The sequence below is a fragment of the Pan paniscus genome, chromosome 15 (assembly GCF_029289425.2).
Source record: "Pan paniscus chromosome 15, NHGRI_mPanPan1-v2.0_pri, whole genome shotgun sequence".
NCBI classification, from domain to species: domain Eukaryota; kingdom Metazoa; phylum Chordata; class Mammalia; order Primates; family Hominidae; genus Pan; species Pan paniscus.
Genome location: NC_073264.2, coordinates 60,405,384 through 60,425,744, shown reverse-complemented (window position 1 = coordinate 60,425,744; position 20,361 = coordinate 60,405,384). Strand labels below are relative to the sequence as shown.

The window sequence follows — 20,361 nt, the reverse complement described above, 5'->3', positions numbered from 1 at the left end:
GCCACAACATAACACATTCAATCTGGTTTTCATATTACAAAGAGCTGTCCAATTCTAGTGGTGAAATGGAAGAGCAAATGGAATCAATGATTATTTTCCAGTTAACCATAATCACAATGAAAATCTTACCTTTTTCTTGCTACAGTATATTTGCCATTTTTTCTCAGCTGGAAGTGCAAACATGGCTTCTCTGTGTTTGTCTGTGAGGTCCAGTTCATCCTGAGAAGAAAGAAAATAATTAGTGTTTCATAGGATAAACATTATTCCTGTAGAGAACGTTATCAGTATCATCAAGGAAGAAAAAAACAAAAACACGAACACATATTTAAATGAACTTGAAAAAGATCAAGAAGCTAAGTTAGGTATGTTTTTCCATCACGAAGAAAGCATGTGCCTGGCAGGGGGCTAGGCATGGGGCACAGCAAGAGGGATGAGGCACAGCTCTACAGTCACAAAGGTCAGGGGAGAGTGGACCAAGCACAGACAGAATTATCCTGAGCTACTGTCTACTGCTGAGTATGGTCCATTGAGCAGCAAAAGCTGTCAAACTTCAGGAATTTAGAAATATTGGTCATGTTAAAGATGAGGATTTGCTGGGGATGGCTTCACAAACACTAACAGGCTGGGCCCTGAAGAACTTGGATATGAGGAGGGGAGAAACAGACAAAGGCCGAGTGTGGTGACAGACAGTGTGTATGTGGGACAATGGTCAGCTTACAGGAAGCACTGGGTTTCTGCAAAGGATCATCAGTTTAAAGGCTGGAGAGGTAGGGAGTGAATAGCGGAAAGCTTTAAATGCCAGAGTAAGGAGGTTATTTTCTTGAATGAATTGAGGCAATGAAGTTTTGGGCAAGGCAGTGACTCCCTCATTGCATAAACACTAACTGATATTTACTCAGTACATTATGTGCAGGCATGTTCTCATTTACTGTACTTCTCACAACAACCCCAAGTGGTCTACTCATTACTACATCCACACTGATATAGCTTGCAAAAATTTAGGCTGAAGATTGGCCACATCAGTTATTCAAGACTGCACACCTAGCAAATAGTGGAGTCATGTTTTAAGCTTAGAACTGTTGAACTCCAGAGTCCAGATGTTTAGCCTTTCAGATCAGTGTTTGGAAATGTTAACTTTATAGTGGTGTACTGCTTAGACTGAACCCTAAAGGAAGGTAATTTATAAATGTTAATAACTAATGGATAACCATAATGGAATCATGAATATAAAGAGCTTAGAAAAAAGTTATTGGTGTTTAACAAGAACTTAATTCACAGTCTTTTATTTTTTTTCTACTTTTACTTTATGTTCAGGGGTACATGTGCAGGTTTGTTACATAGGTAACTCGCACGTCACTGAGGCTTTGTGTACAAATGATCCCATCACCAAGGTAGTGAGCACAGTACCTGAAAGGTAGCATTCCTGCCAACACCCCCACCACCTTCCCTATTCAAGTCCCCAGGTTCTATTTTCCCCATCTTTGTGTCCACGTGTCTTCAAAGTTTAGCTCTTACTTATAAGTGAGAACATGCGATATTTCGTTTTCTGTTCTGGGCTGGTTCACTAAGGATGCTGGTCTCCAGCGGCATATGTGTTGCTGCAAGGGACATGATCTTGTTCCTTTTATGATTGCATAGCATTCCATTACATATATATATATATATATATATATATATATATATCACATTTTGTTGATCCAGTCCACTGTTGATGAACATCTTGGTTGATTCCATGTCTTTGCTATTGTGAATAGTGCTGCAATGAACATACAAGTGCATATGTCTTTTTGGGAGAACAATTTATTTTGCTTTGTATATATACCCAATAGTGGGATTTTGTTGGGTCAAATGCTAGTTCTATTTTAAATTCTTCAAGAAATCTTCACACTGCTTTCCACAGTAGCTGAACTAATTTGCATTCTTACCAACAGTGTATAACTGTTCCCTCTTCTCTGTAACCTCACTAGCATCTGTTGTTCTTTGACTTTTAAATAATAGCCATTCTGATGGTATGATATCTCATTGTGGTTTTGATTTGCATTTCTCTAATAATTAGTAATTGATGTGATTGGGCTCTGCAACCCCACCCAAATCTCATGTCAAACTGTAATCCCCATGTGTCAGGGGAGGGGCCTGGTGGGAGGTTATTGGATTATGGGGGTGGATTCCCTCTCACTGTTTTTGTGATGAGCGAGTGAGTTCCTATTAGATCTGATGGTTTAAAAGTGTGTGGTTGGGCCGGGTGTGGTGGCTCATGCCTGTAATCCCAGCACTTTAGGAGGCCGAGGCGGGCAGATCACGAGGTCAGGAGATCAAGACCAGCCTGGACAACATGGTGAAACCCTGTCTCTACTAAAAATACAAAAGATTAGCTGGGTGTGGTGGCACACGCCTGTAGTCCCAGCTACTCAGGAGGCTGAGGAAGGAGAATCGCTTGAACCTGGAGGTGGAGGTTGCAGTGAGCCGAGATCGTGCCACTGCACTCCAGCCTGGGTGACAGAGCAAGGCTTCATCTCAAAAACAAAAACAACAACAAACAAACAAAAACAACAACAGTGTGTGGTACTGCCCCCTTCGCGCTCTCTCTCTCTCTCCTGCTATCATAGGAAAATGTGCTTGCTTCCCCTTCTGCCATGATTGTAAGTTTCCTGAGGCCTCCCAGTCATGCTTCCTGTTAAGCCTGCAGAACTGTGAGTCAATTAAACCTCTTTTCTTAGTAAATTGCCCAGTCTCAGGTAGTTCTTTGCAGTAGTATGAAAACAGAGTAGTACAGTGATTAGCATTTTTTCATATTGGTTGCATGCATGCCTTCTTTTCAGAAGTGTCTCTTAATGTCTTTTGCCCATTTTTTCATTGGGTTGTTTTTTGCTTGCTGATTTCTTGTAGATTCTGGATATTAGACCTTTGTCAGATGCACACTTTGCAAATATTTTCTCTGATTCTGCAGGGTGTCTATTTACTCTCTTGACAGTCTTTTGCTGTGGAGAAACTGTTTAATCAGGTCCCACTTGTCAATTTTTGTTTTTGTTCCCATTTCTTTTAGAGACTTAGTCAGAAATTCTTCGCCAAAGCTGATGTGCAGAATGGTATTTCCTAGGTTTTCCTCTAGGGTTTTCATTGTTTTAGGTCTTACAGTTAAGTCTTCAATCTATCTTGAGTTAATTTTTGCTTGTGTGAAAGAAAGGGGTCCAATTTCAATCTTCTGCCTATGGCTAGACAGTTATCCTACCACCATTTATTGAATAGGATATCCTTTCTTTACTGTTTGTTATTGTCAACTTTGTTAGAGATCAGGTGGTTGTAGGTGTGTGGCTTCATTTCTGGGTTCTCCATGCTGTTCCATTGGTTTATGTGTCTGTTTTTATACCAGTACCATGATGTTTTGGTTTTTGTAGCCTTGCTGTATAGTTTGAAGTTGGTTGGTGTGATGCCCCCGGCTTTGTTCTTTTTGCTTAGGATTGCTTTGATGGTCCGTGCTCCTTTTTGGTTCTATATGAATTTTAGGTTACTTTTTTCTAATTCTGTGAAAAATGACATTGGCAGTTTGACAGGAATAGCATTGACTCTGTAAATTGCTTTGGGCAGTATGGTCATTTTAACAATATTGATTCTTCCTATCCATGAGCAGGGAATGTTTTTCCATTTGTTTATGTTGCCTCTGATTTCTTTCTGCAGTGTAATTCTCATTGTAGAGATCTTTCACTTCTTTGATAAGCATATTCCTAGGTATTTTATTCTTTTTGAAGCTATTGTAAGTGGAATTTTGTTCTTTATGTAGGTCTGAACTTGAATGTTATTGGTGTATAAAAATGCTACTGATTTTTCCACATTGGTTTTGCATCCTGTAACTGTACTGAAGTTGTTTATCAGTTCTAGAAACCTTCTGGCAGAGTCTATGGGGTTTTCTAGGTATAGAAACACATCATAAAGAGACACAGTTTGACTTCCTCTCTTATTTTGAAGCTTTTTATTTCTTTCTCTTGCTTATTTGCTCTGGCTAGCAATTCCAGTACCACGTTGCATAGAAGTGGTGAGAATGGGCATACTTGTCTTATTCTAGTTCTCAAAGGGAAGGCTTCCAGCTTTTGTCCATTCAGTATGATGCTGGCTGTGCGTTTGTCATAGATGGCTCTTGCTATTTTGAGGTATGTTCCTTTGATGCCTAATTTGTTGAGGATTTTTTTTAACATGAAGGGATGCTGAATTTTATCAAAGGCCTCTTCTGCATCTATAGAGATGATCACAAGGTTTTTATTATTCTGTTTATGTGGTGAATCACGTTTATTGATTGGCATATGTTAAACCAACTTTGCATATCAGGAATAAAGCCTACTTGATTGTGGTGAATTAACTTTTTGATGTGCTGCTGGATTTGGTTAGCTAGTACTTTGCTGAGGATTCTTGCATCTATCTTCATCAGAGATATTAGCCTGAAGTTTTCTTTTTCTTGTGTCTCTGCCAGTCTTTGGTATCAGGGTGATGCTGGTTTTAGAGAGTTAGGGAGGAGTCCCTTCTCCTTGAATTTTTGGAATAATTTCAGTAGGATTGGTACTAGCTCTTCTTCATATATCTGGTAGAATTCAGCTGTGAATCTATCTAGTCCAGGGCTTTTTTCTAGTTGGTAGGTATTTTTTTGTATTACTGATTTAATTTCAGAACTCATTATTGGTCTGTTCGTGACTTAAATTTCTTCCTGGTTCAAACTTAGGAGGCTGTGTGTTTCTGGGAATGTATCCATTTCTTAAACACCTCGTTTGCGTGCACAGATGTGTTCGTAACAGTCTCTAAGGATTTTTTTGTTTGTTTCCGTGGGGTCAGTTGTAATGTTACCTTTGTCATTTCTGACTGTGTTTATTTAGATTTTCTCTGCTTTTTCCCTTATTAATCTAGCTAGCAGTCTATAAATCTTGTTTAATCTTTCCAAGAAAGATTAAATTTTTGGTTTGCTGACTTTTTGTATGAATTTTCACATCTCAATTTCATTCAGTTTAGCTCTGATTTTGGTTATTTCTTTTCTTCTGCTAGCTTTGGAGTTGACTTGCTCTTGTTTTTCTAGTTCCTGTAGGTGCATCATTAGGTTAATTTGAGATCTAACTTTTTGATGTAGGTGTTTAGCACAACAGACTTTCTTCTTAACCCTGCTTTAGCTATGTCCCAAAAATTCTGGTATATTTTGTCTTTGTCGTCATTAATTTCAAGGATTTTTAAAAAATTTTTTATACTTTTGCCTTAATTTCATTCTTTACCCAAAAGTCTTTCAGGAGCAGGTTGTTTAACTTCCATGTGATTTTTATGGTTTTGATAGATCTTCTTGGTATTGATTTCCATTTTTATTCCACTGTGGTCAAAGAGTGTGATTGGTATGATTTTGATTTTTCTGAATTTGCTGAGATTTGTTTTATGGCTGAATATGTGGTTGATCTTAGAGTATGTGCCATGTGAGATGAGCAAAATATATATTCTATTGTTGTTGGATGGAGTGTTCTGTAGATGTCTATTAGGTCCAATTGGCCAAGCATTGAGTTTAAGTCTAGAATATCTCTGTTAGTTTTCTGCCTCAATAATCTGTTTAACACTGTTGGTAGGGTGTTGAAGTCCCCCAGTATCACTGTTTGGTTCTCTAAATCTCTTGTAGGTCTCTAAAATCCTGTTTTATGAATCTGGGTGCTCCAATATTGGGTATGTATATATTTAGGATAGTTAAGTCTTCTTGTTGGCTTGGGCCCTTTATCATTATGCGATGCCTTTCTTTGTCCTTTTTGATCATTGTTGGTTTAAAATCTGTTTTATCAGATACAAGAATAGCAACCCATGTTCTTTTTTGTTTTCCACTTTCCTGACACTTCTTTTACTTTGAGCCTATCAGCACCATTACTTGTGAGATGGGTCTCTTGAAGGCAGCAGACAGTGGGTCTTGCTTCTTTATCCAAATTGCTACTCCATGCCTTTTGAGCGGGACATTTAGCCTGTTTACATTTAGAATCCATATTAATATGTGAGGATTTGATCCTTTCATTGTGCCGTTAGCTGGTTGTTATGTAGACTTGATTGTATGTTCATATGTAGACTTCATTATCATGGCAGGTATTGTTCTTTCATTTCCATATTTAGCACTCCCTTTAGTAGATCTTGTAACGCAGGTCTAATTGCAACAAGTTCCCTTAGCATTTGCTTGTCTGAAAACGATTTTGTTTCTCCTTCACTTTATGAAGCTTAGTTTGGCAGGATATGAAATTCTTGGTTGGAATTTCTTTTCTTTAAGGATATTGAAAATAGTCCCTCAATCTCTTCTGGCTTATAAGGTTTCTGCCGAAAGGTCCACTGTTAGCTTGATGGGGTTTCCTTTGTAAGTGACCTTCCCCTTCTCTCTAGCTGCCTTTAAGATTTTTCTTTTTCATTGACCTTGGAGAATCTGATGACTATGTGTCTTAGGGATGGTTACTCTGCATAGTTTCTCATAGGAGTTCTCTGAATTTCTTGAATTTGCACGTCAACCCCTCTAGTGAGACTGAGGAAATTTTTGTTGACTACATCCTCAAATATATTTTCCAAGTTGCTTGATCTCTCTTTTCTTTCTGAAATGCCAATAAATACAGGCATTCACATAATCCCATATTTTTGAAGTTTCATTCTTTTTTTACATTCTTTCATTCTTTATTTTTGTCTGCCTGTGTTACTTCAAAGGAATGGTATTCAAGCTCTGAGGTTCCTTCCTCAATTTGGTCTATTCTGTTGTTAATGCTTCCAATTGTATTTTGAAATTCCTGTAGTGATTTTTTTATTTCCAGAAGTTCAGTTTGGTTCTTTCTTAAAAATGGTTATTTCATCTTTCAACTCCAGGATCATTTTACTGTTTTCCTTGGATTGGGTTTCAACCTTCTCTTGTATCTAAATGAGCTTCCTTGCCATCAGATTCTGAAATTCTACATCTGACATTTTAGCCACTTCAATAAAATATGTAAATTAAACACAGTAAGATTTAGATCTCCAAGGAATATTTTAAAAGTCCCCCTCTGAATGGCTCTTGCATATATCTGCAGTTCTATAATACTCATGGACATGTAGGCTTAGGATACTGACTTCACATCTTATATTCCCACCTCTATTTAGTCATCAAGTCCTGTTATTTCTTCCCTGAAAAACCTCATTTTTTTCCCCTTTGATTTTCCCTTTCATTCTCACTGAAACCACGAACACTTATGTCCTAATAACCTCTCCTTGGCTTCTGGCTATAGCCTCCCAGTGTTCCTCTTTGTCTTTCCAATTCTGCTGAACATGGCCCGATTTCTCCTAAAGAAGTGGTTCTCAAACATGAGCAAGCATCAGAATCACCAGGAAAGTTCCTTAAATCACTTATCATCCAGCATTTAGGATTGAACAGGGAGGAAAAGGTAACAAGACACTGCATTTTCAGTAAGTTCCCAGGTGTTGCTGCTGGTCCTAAGACCACATTTTAGAACCACTGCCTTAAAAATGGAGCACCTGTGCTGTTTTGAGCTCCCAGTTCAAAAAACTTTATTAGTTCCACATTGCCTGCAAAATTAATTCTCCACTCATCGGCCTGTCTTTGATGTCTTCCATTTATAATCCCAACTGAGTTTGCCAGGCTTGCTTCTAGTTATCACCTTACACAGTATCTTGTTAACACCCACACCTCCAGTGCCTAGTCATGGCCTAAAATATGCTAGTTCCTTTGGGAAGTTCATGATCTTTTTAAGCCTCTATATCCTCATCTCCAGGAGAGGTACATCATTTCTCTTGCAAGGCTGTTGTGAGGATTGGCAAATCAACTAAGCATGCAGTAATGCCTGACACAGAGGTGGCAACTGTACTGTTGTTATTTCATCATTTAAACACAAATCAATTGCTACTTTCAACGGCAAGGTAAACAGTTACGTCACGAAAACACACACAGACAGTATTACTCCCTAACCACAAAAACTAGCTATTAAGAATTTCAACACAATGAACAACCAGAGAAGCAATGAGGGATTTTTTACAGAAAATTCCATTATGAGGGAACATGTTTAAAATGTTAGAATTTTGGCATACAGCTATTATATATGTGAAGTAATTATTTTTCTTCCTTTTTAATTTCCTGTTATTCATACCTGCACTTAACTATTGATGAATGGGAAAATAATGGTGACATAAATCACTTCTCAACAATCAGGTCAATTATTCAAACAGTTCAATAGTAACTTGCTTAGTTTTGGGGGTAATGTTTGGTTTGTGTGAGAGAGAACTGTACTATTAAGAGTGCATCCTTTACTCCACTACAGCACAGTTTTTGTTAACTGAGCAGAGGTGTGAAGAAACATGTGATTCCTAAAACCTAGAAATTCAAAGCAAAGGGTTTTAATATGTTTTGCTGTCACAGGTAGATAACTTCTGCTTCTGCTGAGATGCAGAAATGACCAATTCTGAACTGAAAGAACACATATGAACTAGGAATTAGGGGCAGGTATTTCATGCAGGAAGATAATTTTCATTGAGCAAAAAAAAATTACTGTAGGGTCTCTGCATATGATTTTGGATTACAGTAAGAAAATGGAAAGGAATAAATGGGTACTACTAATAATAATAGCTAACAATTATTGAGCACTTTCTATGTTCTTAATAGTAGTGTTTTATATTGATGAATATACTGTATCCTTACAACAATCCTATAAAGTAGGTCATATTATTATACTGTTTTCTAGAAAACTGAGTCAGAGAGGATTAAGTAGCTTGCTCAAGGCAACAAAGCTGGTAAACAGTGGAAGAAGAACTCGAGTCTAGACTGTCTGGTTACACAGCCCGTGTTCTTAACCACCACACTGTTCATTCTGTCAACACAGGTAGGCAAAATCACGACACTGATACAAACATCAAAATGCATCCATCTACTGAGTGTCTCTTAGCAAAAAGAGTGGGGTTTGTGATCAGATATCCCTGAGTTCCACATCTGGCTTTATGGCTTATGTAACCTTGCACAAGTGACTCAGCCTCTGAACTTCAATTTCTTCATCTGAAGACAGAATAGTCATATATTCCTGATAGTCATCTATCAAAAAAATGTTGTTGAATATCTATCTATTAAATTCCAGGCATTGTGATAGGCACAGGGTTCAAAAAGCTATCATGGAGCTCAATCCTCATGCAGATGGAGGGGAAATCAAATAGTCACACTAACTCAAGAATGATCAACACAATGAACAATCAGGGAAGCAATGAGGGTTTTTTACGGAAAATTTCATTATGAGGGAACATGTTACACACTAAGTTGAGTTCTGAAAGGTGGGACAGTGAAGGCTTTCCCCAGGAAATATACAGAGCTTAGAGGTACATAAGAAGTAAAGAGGTAGAAAGCACTGCAGACAATGAACAGCAGCCTTGAAAGCCACTGTGAACTTAATTCTTTATCCTATGAGCAATCTGGATTAGTGGATTCTGAGTGAGGAGAGTTACACAGATTAAATTCGATAATAACTGGGAGAGCCTAGGCACAATGACCAGGGTATAATAATAATAAGATCCCTACCCCTCCATTCCAAAAGTATCTCTGCTCTGACTCATTTTGATTTCATAATATGGCTGAATCAAGCAGGCAGGACTCTAAGAAACTATCACAGCCTTACAAGATCAATCAACACTTACTCACTGTCCTACCCATTCCAGGACCAGGGCCAGACATTATAAAGAATACAAAGATGAATAACAGATCCTGATTTCAAGGAATTTATAATCTAGTTAGGAAGACAAGGTGATAGAAAGCTTTACAGGTTCCCATTCTTTCCAAGATAAAGTCCAAATTCCTTAGCAGGTAAAGGTCCCTTCATGACATGGCTTTTGCTGACCTTCCCACCTCCCCTCTTCCTCCTCCTCCTCTTCCTCCTCCTCCAACAGCAGCACCTTCTAGTGTATCCAAAAAGCAGGTTAATTGCTCACTGCATGCAAAGTCCAATTAACAAGAGTGAGGTCTGATACAAGGCAAGTGAATTTACTCCAAAGCTAGCTTGGGGAAGGGGCACAAAGCGTCCTGCCTTTAAATATGCCACTTCACCTTTGGAGCAGAAAACAGACATCTTTATAAGGTAAGGGGGTAGTGAGCAAGGGCAAGGGGTCCCCCTGCTAGCCTGGTGTCTTATCTACTCAACAGTTGAGTTGGTGCCTTTCTGAGCAGAAATAAGTTGTAAAAGTGGCCAAGCCGGCATACTTTTGATATGTTCTCCTGGTAGATGAAAGTCCTGAGGCAACCCCCTGAGGGTGGAAGATCTAACGTTATTCCCTAGAGGTGAACGTTCCATAGCGGGTATGTTTTGGTTTGCAAGTCGACTGTCAACTCTTGCAGAGAAATCTGTCTTGGGACAGACAGTAAGAAGAACTCATCCTGCAGGAAATGTCTGGTGAGGGGAAGGTGACAGGTTATATTTGCATTCTGAAGGGCTAATAGGAAACAGGGAACAGAGGGAAAGGGGAGAGGAGGAGAGAAAATGAAAACAATAACAGTAACTCACGCCCTTTTTCTTAGAAAAAATGATAGCACTTAAAACTATTACCTCTGATCACAAGTTGCCAACTTCTGAAAGTTTGCACATGCTGTTCCCCTTTTCCAAGGGCCCACCATGTCTAAGAGGCAATCCTATTCATACAAGCTTTTACAAGGCATCAGCTATTCCCTCCAGGTAGCCTATCCTGCCTTTCTGGGGATGAGTAGCTCCTCTGTACTTTGTGGAATTTATCACATTGCTATATGTTATTGGTATGTCTGACTCTCATTGTGAACTCGTTCCCAAAAGACGCGAACTCAATTTGTTCTATTCATCTTTGCATTAGTTGCCAGTACTTAAAAGCAGTCTGACATAGCAGAAATAAAAAAAAAAAAAAAAAAAAAAAAAAAAAGGAAGGTGTGCAGAAAGTAGAGAAGATGGGGAAGCTGGGAGGGAGGAAGGGAAGGGATATTTCAAGATATAGTGAGGATTATTTGATTATTTTATTGTTTAGAGATAGGGTCTCTCTCTGTCATCCAGGCTGGAGTGCAGTGGTGTGATCATAGCTCACTGTAACCTTGACCTCCTGTGCTCAAGCCATCCTCCAGCCTCAGCCTCCCAAAGTGCTGAGATTACAGGCATGGGCCATGGCACATGCCCAATGCATTTCAAAGATTAAAGCCTATTATTTGAGGTGAAATGCACATACAGTGAAATGTACAGATGTTAGGTATACAGTTTTTGAGTTTGGCAAAGGTATACATTGAAGTAACACTTAACACCTTAGAATCTAGTGGTACCATCTTATACTCATGTCAGCAATACACGGCAGTTCCAGTTACTCCACATTCTCATCAACACTTGGTGCTGTTTTTTTAAATTTTAGCTCTTCTAGTTTCTGTTAAGTACGATCTCAATGCAGTTTTAGTTTACGTTTTCCTAATGACAACTGGTGCTAAATATAACTTTTCACATGTTTACTGGCCATTCATACATGTTCTTTTGTGAAATGTCTGTTCAAATCTTTTGCCCATTTTTATTGAGTTACCTGTCTTATTTTTACTGATTTAAAGTAATTCTTTATATATCCTGGAAACATGTCCTTTGCCAGAGGTATATATTAAGAATATTTCTCCTAGCCTGTGGCTTGCCTTCTCATTTTGTTAATATTTTGATCACCACGTGTTTTTTAAAATTTTAATGAAGTCTAATTTATCAGTTTTTAAAATATAGTTAATGATTGTAAATCTTCTCTAAGAAATTCTACAACTTACAGGTAAAAAAAAAATTGTATGGTTTCTTCTGGAAACTGTACGGTTTTAGTTTTAGCTTCTATGTTTGAATCTCCAGTCCCTCTCACAGACCCTACTTCTGGATAACACACAGTATTTCTTTAGTTACAAAACAGCTGGATTGTTTTTGCCTTGTCTCTTCTAACTATGCATATTCATTTAGATAGGCTGCTGGGCAAGAAGGGCAATGAAAGCAAAGTTGATGGGAGAAGGAAAAAATAATGGATACAAAACAATTTGAAAATCATTCTTCAAATTACTTCAAGGTAACATTTCAGGAGATTTTTCATTTTGGTAATTAAATACTAAAGGAAGCATTCATGAAAAATAAAGCAATTAGTATCACTGCATCTCAATAGTATCTCTTAATATGAATTTCTTAGAAAAAGTAGATCTACAGAGGCAGAAAGTGGATGATTGTCTGGGGCCTAGAGGCAAGGGCAGGGATGACTGCAAATGGGCACAAGGGGAGATGGGATGCTGGAAGTGTTATAAACTATGGCGGTGATGGTTAACAACTATAAACATTTATTAAAACTCAAACTGTACAATTACAAGAGGTGAATTCTATGACATATAAATTATCCCTCAATAAAGCTGTCAAAAAAAAATCAAGCCTGCTTGTTGGAGCCCCAGGAAAACAAACAAAAAATTCTATATAGACAAAGTAGAAAAAATACAGCTTTGTATATACATAGTAAGAAAAGAAAATTCTGTTTGAACATTAGATAAACCAAGGAGTTGGCTTAAAAGAGAAACTGATTGGAAAGAAGTGTATGAAGAAGGAGGAAAGAAAACTGTGTACTCCTTTAAAGTAAGTAGCTCAATCTGGGAAATGTTACAATTTCAGACACAGCATTCCTTTGAAATCAAAGATCACTTCCTTAAAACATCCTTATCCTTTCTTTGAAAGTTACATAAATTATATTAGTGTGTATTCCATTTAGGCCAAGCAACAGGCAATGTTTCCCCCAAGGTCCCTTTGTAATTAAGTGATATGTTAATATTAACAAGAAGTCCTTAAGAACCTTTTCAGTTTTTTGTTTTTCCCCCTAATACTGACTCTACAGAAAAGTATAGTAGTGTCCTCTTATTCTCTGAATTCTGAATTCACTTTCTGCCATTTCAGTTACCTCTAGCCAACTGTGGTCCAAAAGTATAAATTAAGAATTCTAAAAGAATAAATTCCAGAAATAAAAAATTCCTAAGTTTAAAATTGTGTGTCATTCTGGGTATTGCAATGAAATCTCACTTAGTCCTGTGCAGGCCATGAATCACCCTTTGTCCAGCATATTCAGGCTGTATACATTCCTTGCTCGTTAGTCATGAGCATCCTCATGGTTCCATGATCCAGGTTCACCCGCAGCAGATGATCTTCCTCCTGACATTTCATCTCAAGGTCAATAGTAGGCTAACACTACCTCGTGATGCCTATGTCATTCACCTCACTTCATCTGATCACACAGGCATTTTATCATTTCACATCATCACCAAAAGAAGGGTGAGTACAGTAAGATATTTTAAGAGAGGAGGAGACCACATTCACATTAACATTTATTACAACCTATTGTTACAACTGTTCTATTTTATTATTAGTTATTGTTGTTAATCCCTTACTATGCCTAATTTATAAAGTTTAACATAGATATATATGTATAGGAAAAAAACATAGTATATATAGCGTTCAGTACTATCTGTGGTTTCAGGCATCCACAGGGGAGGGGAGGGTTTTAGATGGGCCATATGCCCTGCTGGTAAGGGAGGACTACTGTACCAGATCATCTGTGAGTTAACAGCCAGGTTTTTCACTATGATTACAAACAGATATAATTACTCAAACCCCAGGAAGCACCCTAGTTGAGTATAGAATCTAAATCTTACTACATCTTAGACTTGGGTGGCCGAGCTCCTTTCATTGGTCAGAGAATTTTTTTTTCATGTTATTCTCTATGGATAGAGTTTTAAAAGTCAAACGAAAATGATTAAGCAAGAGATAAAAGGAGAAACCTTTGCATCAAGCATCATGCCTCTCCAGAGAAAGTTTTAGTTTCTCAAAAACTAAAACCAACAGATTAAAAGGCTTTTCTTCTTGGAGATGATATTAATTATACTTTTATATATTTATATATTTTACATATTTATAATATTTTGGAGAAAAGATTTTTTTTTATTATTAAGAAGAAAGGACCTCTGAGGGAAGCCCAGCTGTGGGAACTAAAGTTCTAGGCTTCATCCGTAACAAAGTGCATTATTAAGCCCCACTTCTAAGAGATTCTGTACAAAGAAACCTTACCAATTCCACACTGTAGAATAAGCAGGCAGTTCTGTAGAGAAACCTACATAAATCAGAAAACAATTGGCATGCTACAAATCAATCGAAGGAAATGGATTCATTTGCTAGATAAAGCAAGGGAAGGAATTTTGAAATAATATACAATAAGGGTCTTGAACGAGTTGAAAGACTAACACTTTGGAAGAAAAAGCTCTTTTCAGAGATTTTAGCTAAACTGAAATATGGGATCATTTATAAAACCTCTAAAGCAATATCTAAAGCATTTATTATTTGAAAATCTACCTAATCAATAGATTTCAATGAGATAAAATACAAGTTTTTGGCTAATAAGAGAAGTCACTAAGAAATTCAGGATATCTATTTCTAATGAGTTAACTAACTCTTTACATACATACAAATATATATTTAGATAAGGTCTGAGGACATTCAAATAATGATTGAGGTGGGGGAATGGGCAGGAGGACTAAAAAAAACGAGAGAAAGAAGCTAAGACAGGCCCTTGAGGTTAGCCTGCCAATCAACTCGCTATTTGTGTGTGATTGTGTTTGGGGTTTTTTTTTGTTTTTTTTTCTTTTGTTTTGCTTTTTAATGGTCCTTCATAAGGTACCTGTCCATCTGACTCAATGTACAGAGTTCACAGAATTACCAACCATTTTCTTACTCAGACAAGTCTAACTTTTATTTTTCAAATTAGATACCTCAGATATTTGTCCAGAATAAACAGCCCCAATTCACCTATCCTAACTCCACCCAGAAAGGGTTTCCCACAAGCCCAGCAGGCTGCAAGCCTTCAGTTCATCTCAAGGATACACTCAACATTAGCTGTGCCTTTTCTGAGTTTAACCCTCTCCTCCCACCCCACAACTCAACACTACCAGAAATAAGTTAAGCCCCTGGAGAGGCACCTAAGCAGACCTCAAGTCACATGACATGGTGATAGTACAACATCAAGGGGAAGAAGCTGTGACCTAAAGACACATGACATGGTGATAATAAGTACAACATCAAGAGGAAGAAGCTAATGGCAGATTGAAGGGTGATGCTTTGGCAGCAAATAAACAGAAAACATTTTTATAAAATGCATGGAGAAAATGTACTATTAAGCTATGATAATTCATTAAATATATAAACATCCAGCCCCATTACAGCAAATGACCATCTCATCTGGGAATCATGAATTGCCAAAGAAGCACTTAAAATTTAACCGCAATGACCCTGAGAATAATATTTTAGTATGATGGTGGTTAGAAATCTGAAAGCTAGATAAGATTTTTGTCAGTTTCCATAGAGGTGCATTCAGTGAATTATTACCTGCTCCCAACCAGTCAGGAAAAACATAAATGGAAAACAAGAGAGAGCTTTAAGCCCTAAAAGGGATTGGTAAACACAGAGAACAAACCTTGGAGGTTTTCAGCCTGTAAAATTTCTGCCAGTATTCTTAGTCATTACATGAAATACCACAATATGACTCACCACCACCTACACAGTAATATTCTCTGTGTCTGATAGACATGTTTTCATTTGATACATAAAAATAAGAAGTGAGAAACACCACAAGCAAAGGCTGACTAATAGAAATAATTTCTAGTTTCTTACTACCAATGGTTAAGTGTATTTTACACTATTTCCTTTTTTCTCTTAATAGCAAGCAATGCAGACTATATTCAGTTGGCTAGACAAAGTCTGCAGCTAAACACATAGGCTTTTTATTCAGCTTTTTTACTGTTAAACTAGAAACTCATTAGAGTGACTTCAAGTTTTAATAGTCTGCATCACCAACAGTTTTCTGGTAATCTAAAATAAGCTTTTTTCTAAACATGTTAGAATCATCTCCAAATATCCACCCAAATTTCCAGTATTTACACCTATAATCTAGTACAACTTCAGATGACAAGTCTTACTAGATAAATTTTTTTTTTAACTTTTAAGTTCGGGGTACACGTGCAGGTTTGTTGCATAGGTAAACTTGTATTACACGGTTTGTTGTACAGATGATTTCATCACCCAGCTATTAAACCTAGTACCCACAGTTATTTTTTCTGATCCTCTCCCTCCTCCCACCCTCCACCCTCTGAAAGGCCCCATTGCCTGTTGTTCTTGAAAGAGAGAATTTCTAAGCATGTTTTCCTAATTGAATGGAAGTACTTCATCTCCGAGGATACAGCACCAGCTGTAAAGCGACAGACAAGAAAGGTACCCTAAGTCCCTGTGGGCAACCAACCATGAAGCCAAGTTCCACACATGGCCACCTCCTTCGATAGCACCAGCACTGCTCTTACCGGCCCAGGCCCCTCCCACACCCTCAAGAGGCTTGTTTGGCTGTTCATCTGACACTTTAAAGCTTTAATTGGGTCAAAAGACAATCTAGCAGAATAAGTCTTCCCACATTGGAGCTATTTATTTCACCACGTAATATACAGTACAGAGACTTTTAAAGAGAAAGAATATTTCTTAAACATTGTCACCCTTATCCTTTTAATCTGCTAACTTTCATGCCAACCACTTTGGTGTCCCCATTGTAACTAACATTTTAATGAGAAGGAAGAGTAAACAGGATGACAGCAGGTGGATAGGGTGCAGGCAGAGTATAAGAATCAGCCCAAACTTATCACCACTATGAGAATATTAAAATACAAACCCAACTGCTGCAGGATTCCACAGTTATTAATTCATGCATGCATGCATACATTCACTCAAATACTTATTGTGCATCTCATGTGTAATGCTTCAGTAATTAGTTATACATCCATTCACTCAAGCCACAAACATTCATTGAGCACCTACTCTGGACCAAGCACTGCCCTAGGCCCCCAGGATCCTAAGTGTGAGAAAGTCAGATATAACACCTGAGCCATTCTGCCCTCTGAAGGTGCAAAGGTGCATATATATAGTGGATTAACACAATGAGTTATTCATATGAGAAAAAACTCAAACTATCTGACTGTTGAAAAGATGGCAAAAGATTCTGACTTTTCCTTCTACATCGAAGAAAAGCCTATTTTTCCTGAAAACAATTCATATTTATGTTATATATACATAACATAAATATATATACATGTCATATATATATTCTGAGTTTTTAATTATTTGGTTTAATTTAGTTCTTAAATATTGCACTGAGTAATGAAATAAACAGCTAACTGCTTTTGGATCTTGCCAACAAATTCATTTAAAACTGAACACAAGAAAAAATATTGCAACTTTTTCAGGAATCTGGTTTGCCAAGGAACAAAAATTCTAGCTCTTCACCCATAAGCCCAAAAATCATAACTAAAAGATATAGCTGGTCACTGAGCTCTTGTAACACGCACCAAGAACAGCTTGAAATTCCAGAGGAATTCTGGGAATTGAAGGTTGGAGTGGGGAAGATTCCAGACACAGCGAGTAAAAATATTCAAGGACTGTTCAGACCTGAAAAACACCATCCATGGTATTGAGCAATTACCTCCCAAAGGCCATGTCACATGTGTTTTCTGAGAGCAAACCATGGTGACTAGATAATTCCCAGAGCATCAAGATATATTCTTATGTACAGTTAATTGCACAAACTACCAGATCCTTCTAGCCATTACTGAAACACATTTTTAAAATTACGCTTAAAAGCTTACCTAAACCACACTACTTATAAAGATCAAATTATTCCTCCAGCCTTTTGACACCTGTATTGGCTTATATGAGGACACATAGAGAATGGGAATGTCAGTATACTATAACGACTTTGTATAATTTGTATATGGTAGTATAAGGACTAAGTTAAATAGTCAGATTTTAAATTGTAGCCACAAGCTAAGTAGGTCCATACTATCCAGGGTCTCTTTGGGATTCATTTTAATAAAAATCATCAGGACCAAGAGGATCCATAGCCATTTTGTCAACAGCATTATTAATTCAGAGATAGTTTTATATATATTATTTCTATTTAAAAACAACATTTTCATGTTTCTTTCCTCCACCTCTTCATGCCCCCTCATTTCAGTCTCCTTGATCTAATATTAAGATATAAGAAGCATCCAGAAATAAATGATAATTGAAATGGTAACAAAATATTTAATATGAAGTTGAAGTCCAAATTTAACAGCCTGTAGGAAAGGACATTTGGAATGATCTTGGTAAGATACAATATACATTTAGAATTAGAAGGAACAAAATGGTTTTATGGTCGTATCTTAAGCTTTATTGGATGTGTTTAATGAATCAGAGGATTAGAAGGAAACTTAAGAAATCATTTTGACCATCTTACTGTCTCTAAGCAGACAGGACTTCAACCAGTACAAAGAAATGTATAATGCCACTGAAATGAGAGTCTACTGCCAACCCTACTGTTTTAGGAACAAAGCAATGTTCTATTCAGAAGTACAGCAGATATCAGCAAGCAAAACCACTTATGTCAATATCAGCCTATATCATAAACCATCAGTTGTTCTCAGGGCCAAAATAACTGATCAAGTCCTGGATATGAGATCATCTTCTGTCACCTTTAAATTGACTGTATCTTGGCAGCAGTTCACATTTACTCCGTAGGAATTTTAGCACTGCACACATTTAAGCCCATATCTACATTCCAACTATTCTTTGTGATATATTGCATATCTTCACACTGTTCTGAGCATTTTCCTACAGCATCAAGTTATCAAAAAATGCTACACTGTCAAAGGAAGATCTCCCTCCCTCCCTCTCTCCTACATATACATACATACATACATACGTGTGTATGTGTGTGTATATATATTTTTTTTGTTTGTTTGTTTGTTTTTTGAGACAGTCTTGCTCTGCTGCCCAGGCTGGAGTGCAGTGGCCCGACCTCGGCTCACTGCAACCTCCATCTCCCAAGGTTCAAGCGACTCTCGTGCCTCAGCCTCCTAAGTAGCTGGGGTTACAGGCATGTGCCACCACATCTGGCTAATTTTATTAATAGTAAAGATGGGGTTTCACCATGTTGGCCAGGCTGGTCTTGAACTCCTGGCCTCAAGTGATCTGCCCGCCTTAGTCTCCCAAAGTGCTGGGATTACAGGTGTGAGCCACTGTGCCTGGCCAGCCACTGCACCCAGCCAATATATTTTAATTCTCTGTCAACTGATTGTTTCCTTTAGCTAAACAAAACTTTTCTCTTTTTAAGCTTTATAGGTTTGTCAAATAAAACCAACTTTTAATCTCATGGAAACAGAACAATTTTAGTATCAATTCCCTCATTAGATTCTGAATTTTGGCTTCCAGATAACTGAATACTTTGACACTATTGTAGACATGTATCTTTGAAGTCTTATACAGTCTGATTTTCTCTGTGTAACTACAGAGCAATCCTTTATACTCTAATAAAGAAACAATAGATTAAAACTATGACTCTTTACAACCAGTTTTTTTTTCCTTCTATCAGTTTAAAATGGAATGTTCCTATTACGCAATTTTTTCATCTTTCTTGGGGACAGGCAACTGAATAGCTCCTGTAGGTTACTTTCTATTGTTAGTCATGGTCTTCACTTATAAGGCAAGTTTTAAAAATGAAGAGATAAAAAATGTTGAAACTTTTCATTGATTTTTGTAACAACAGAAGTACTTTATTATTAAAGGCAGCTTAAAATAAGCCTCGGTCATAAGAGAAATTATGCTGACAGCCTGAGAAAAGGAGTAACAATTCACAAGGCTGGCAGAAGAACAAAATGTGTACCCTGGTAAATCCTTAGGACTCATTTGGGTTCCTGTAGCTCCTTTCATATCAAAATGACTTCAGAATATATGAAAAATGAAGAGATTACTGATGTAGGTTCCCAAGTGAATTCATTTGGCACAACTTACCTTGACTGTGAATTTATCTAAATCTGATATATCATCTAAATTCTTTCATTTCGACTATCTTCATTTCTCCTATCTTCATTTCTCAAATTCTATGCTGATGACTAATCCTGCGAATGTCCTCAGTACTTAATGATATAGGCCTATAGTAATTATATTTATGATTACATTTTGATGGTATAAATCTTATCATCCTACAGTATCCACCATCACTACCTTCTCATTGGGATTTTAGTTTTCCTTTTATATTTTCTCGGTAGTATAAATAGTGGTTTTGTGACCAGTGATGAATTTCACAACAAGTTTCTTTAAAATATTTTACATTTCCTGGAAGGCACAGCACTCTATTATCCTCAAACATTAGACCCACTGGCCTAATAAATGGAAGTCTAAGAATTGGATTTGAAAGAAGGCAGATTAACCAGAAAATAGTATAAAATGGAATTGGAAACATTTCAGGCTTAGAAAAACTTGGGTTCAAACTGCATATTATTTCCAACTAGCCATAAATTCA

General features: G+C 37.3%; 1 protein-coding gene across 4 annotated transcripts in view; it reads right to left on the bottom strand.

The window, feature by feature from the left end:
- DAAM1 (dishevelled associated activator of morphogenesis 1) overlaps positions 1-20,361 on the bottom strand; it is a 183,006-nt gene that overhangs the window by 80,028 nt on the left and 82,617 nt on the right. For all 4 annotated transcript variants that reach the window (XM_003831651.5, XM_003831652.5, XM_055097645.2 and 1 more), the window contains exon 3: positions 130-219. In XM_003831651.5, coding sequence (XP_003831699.1) covers positions 130-219 — 90 coding nt within the window. The remainder of the gene's footprint in view (positions 1-129; positions 220-20,361) is intronic.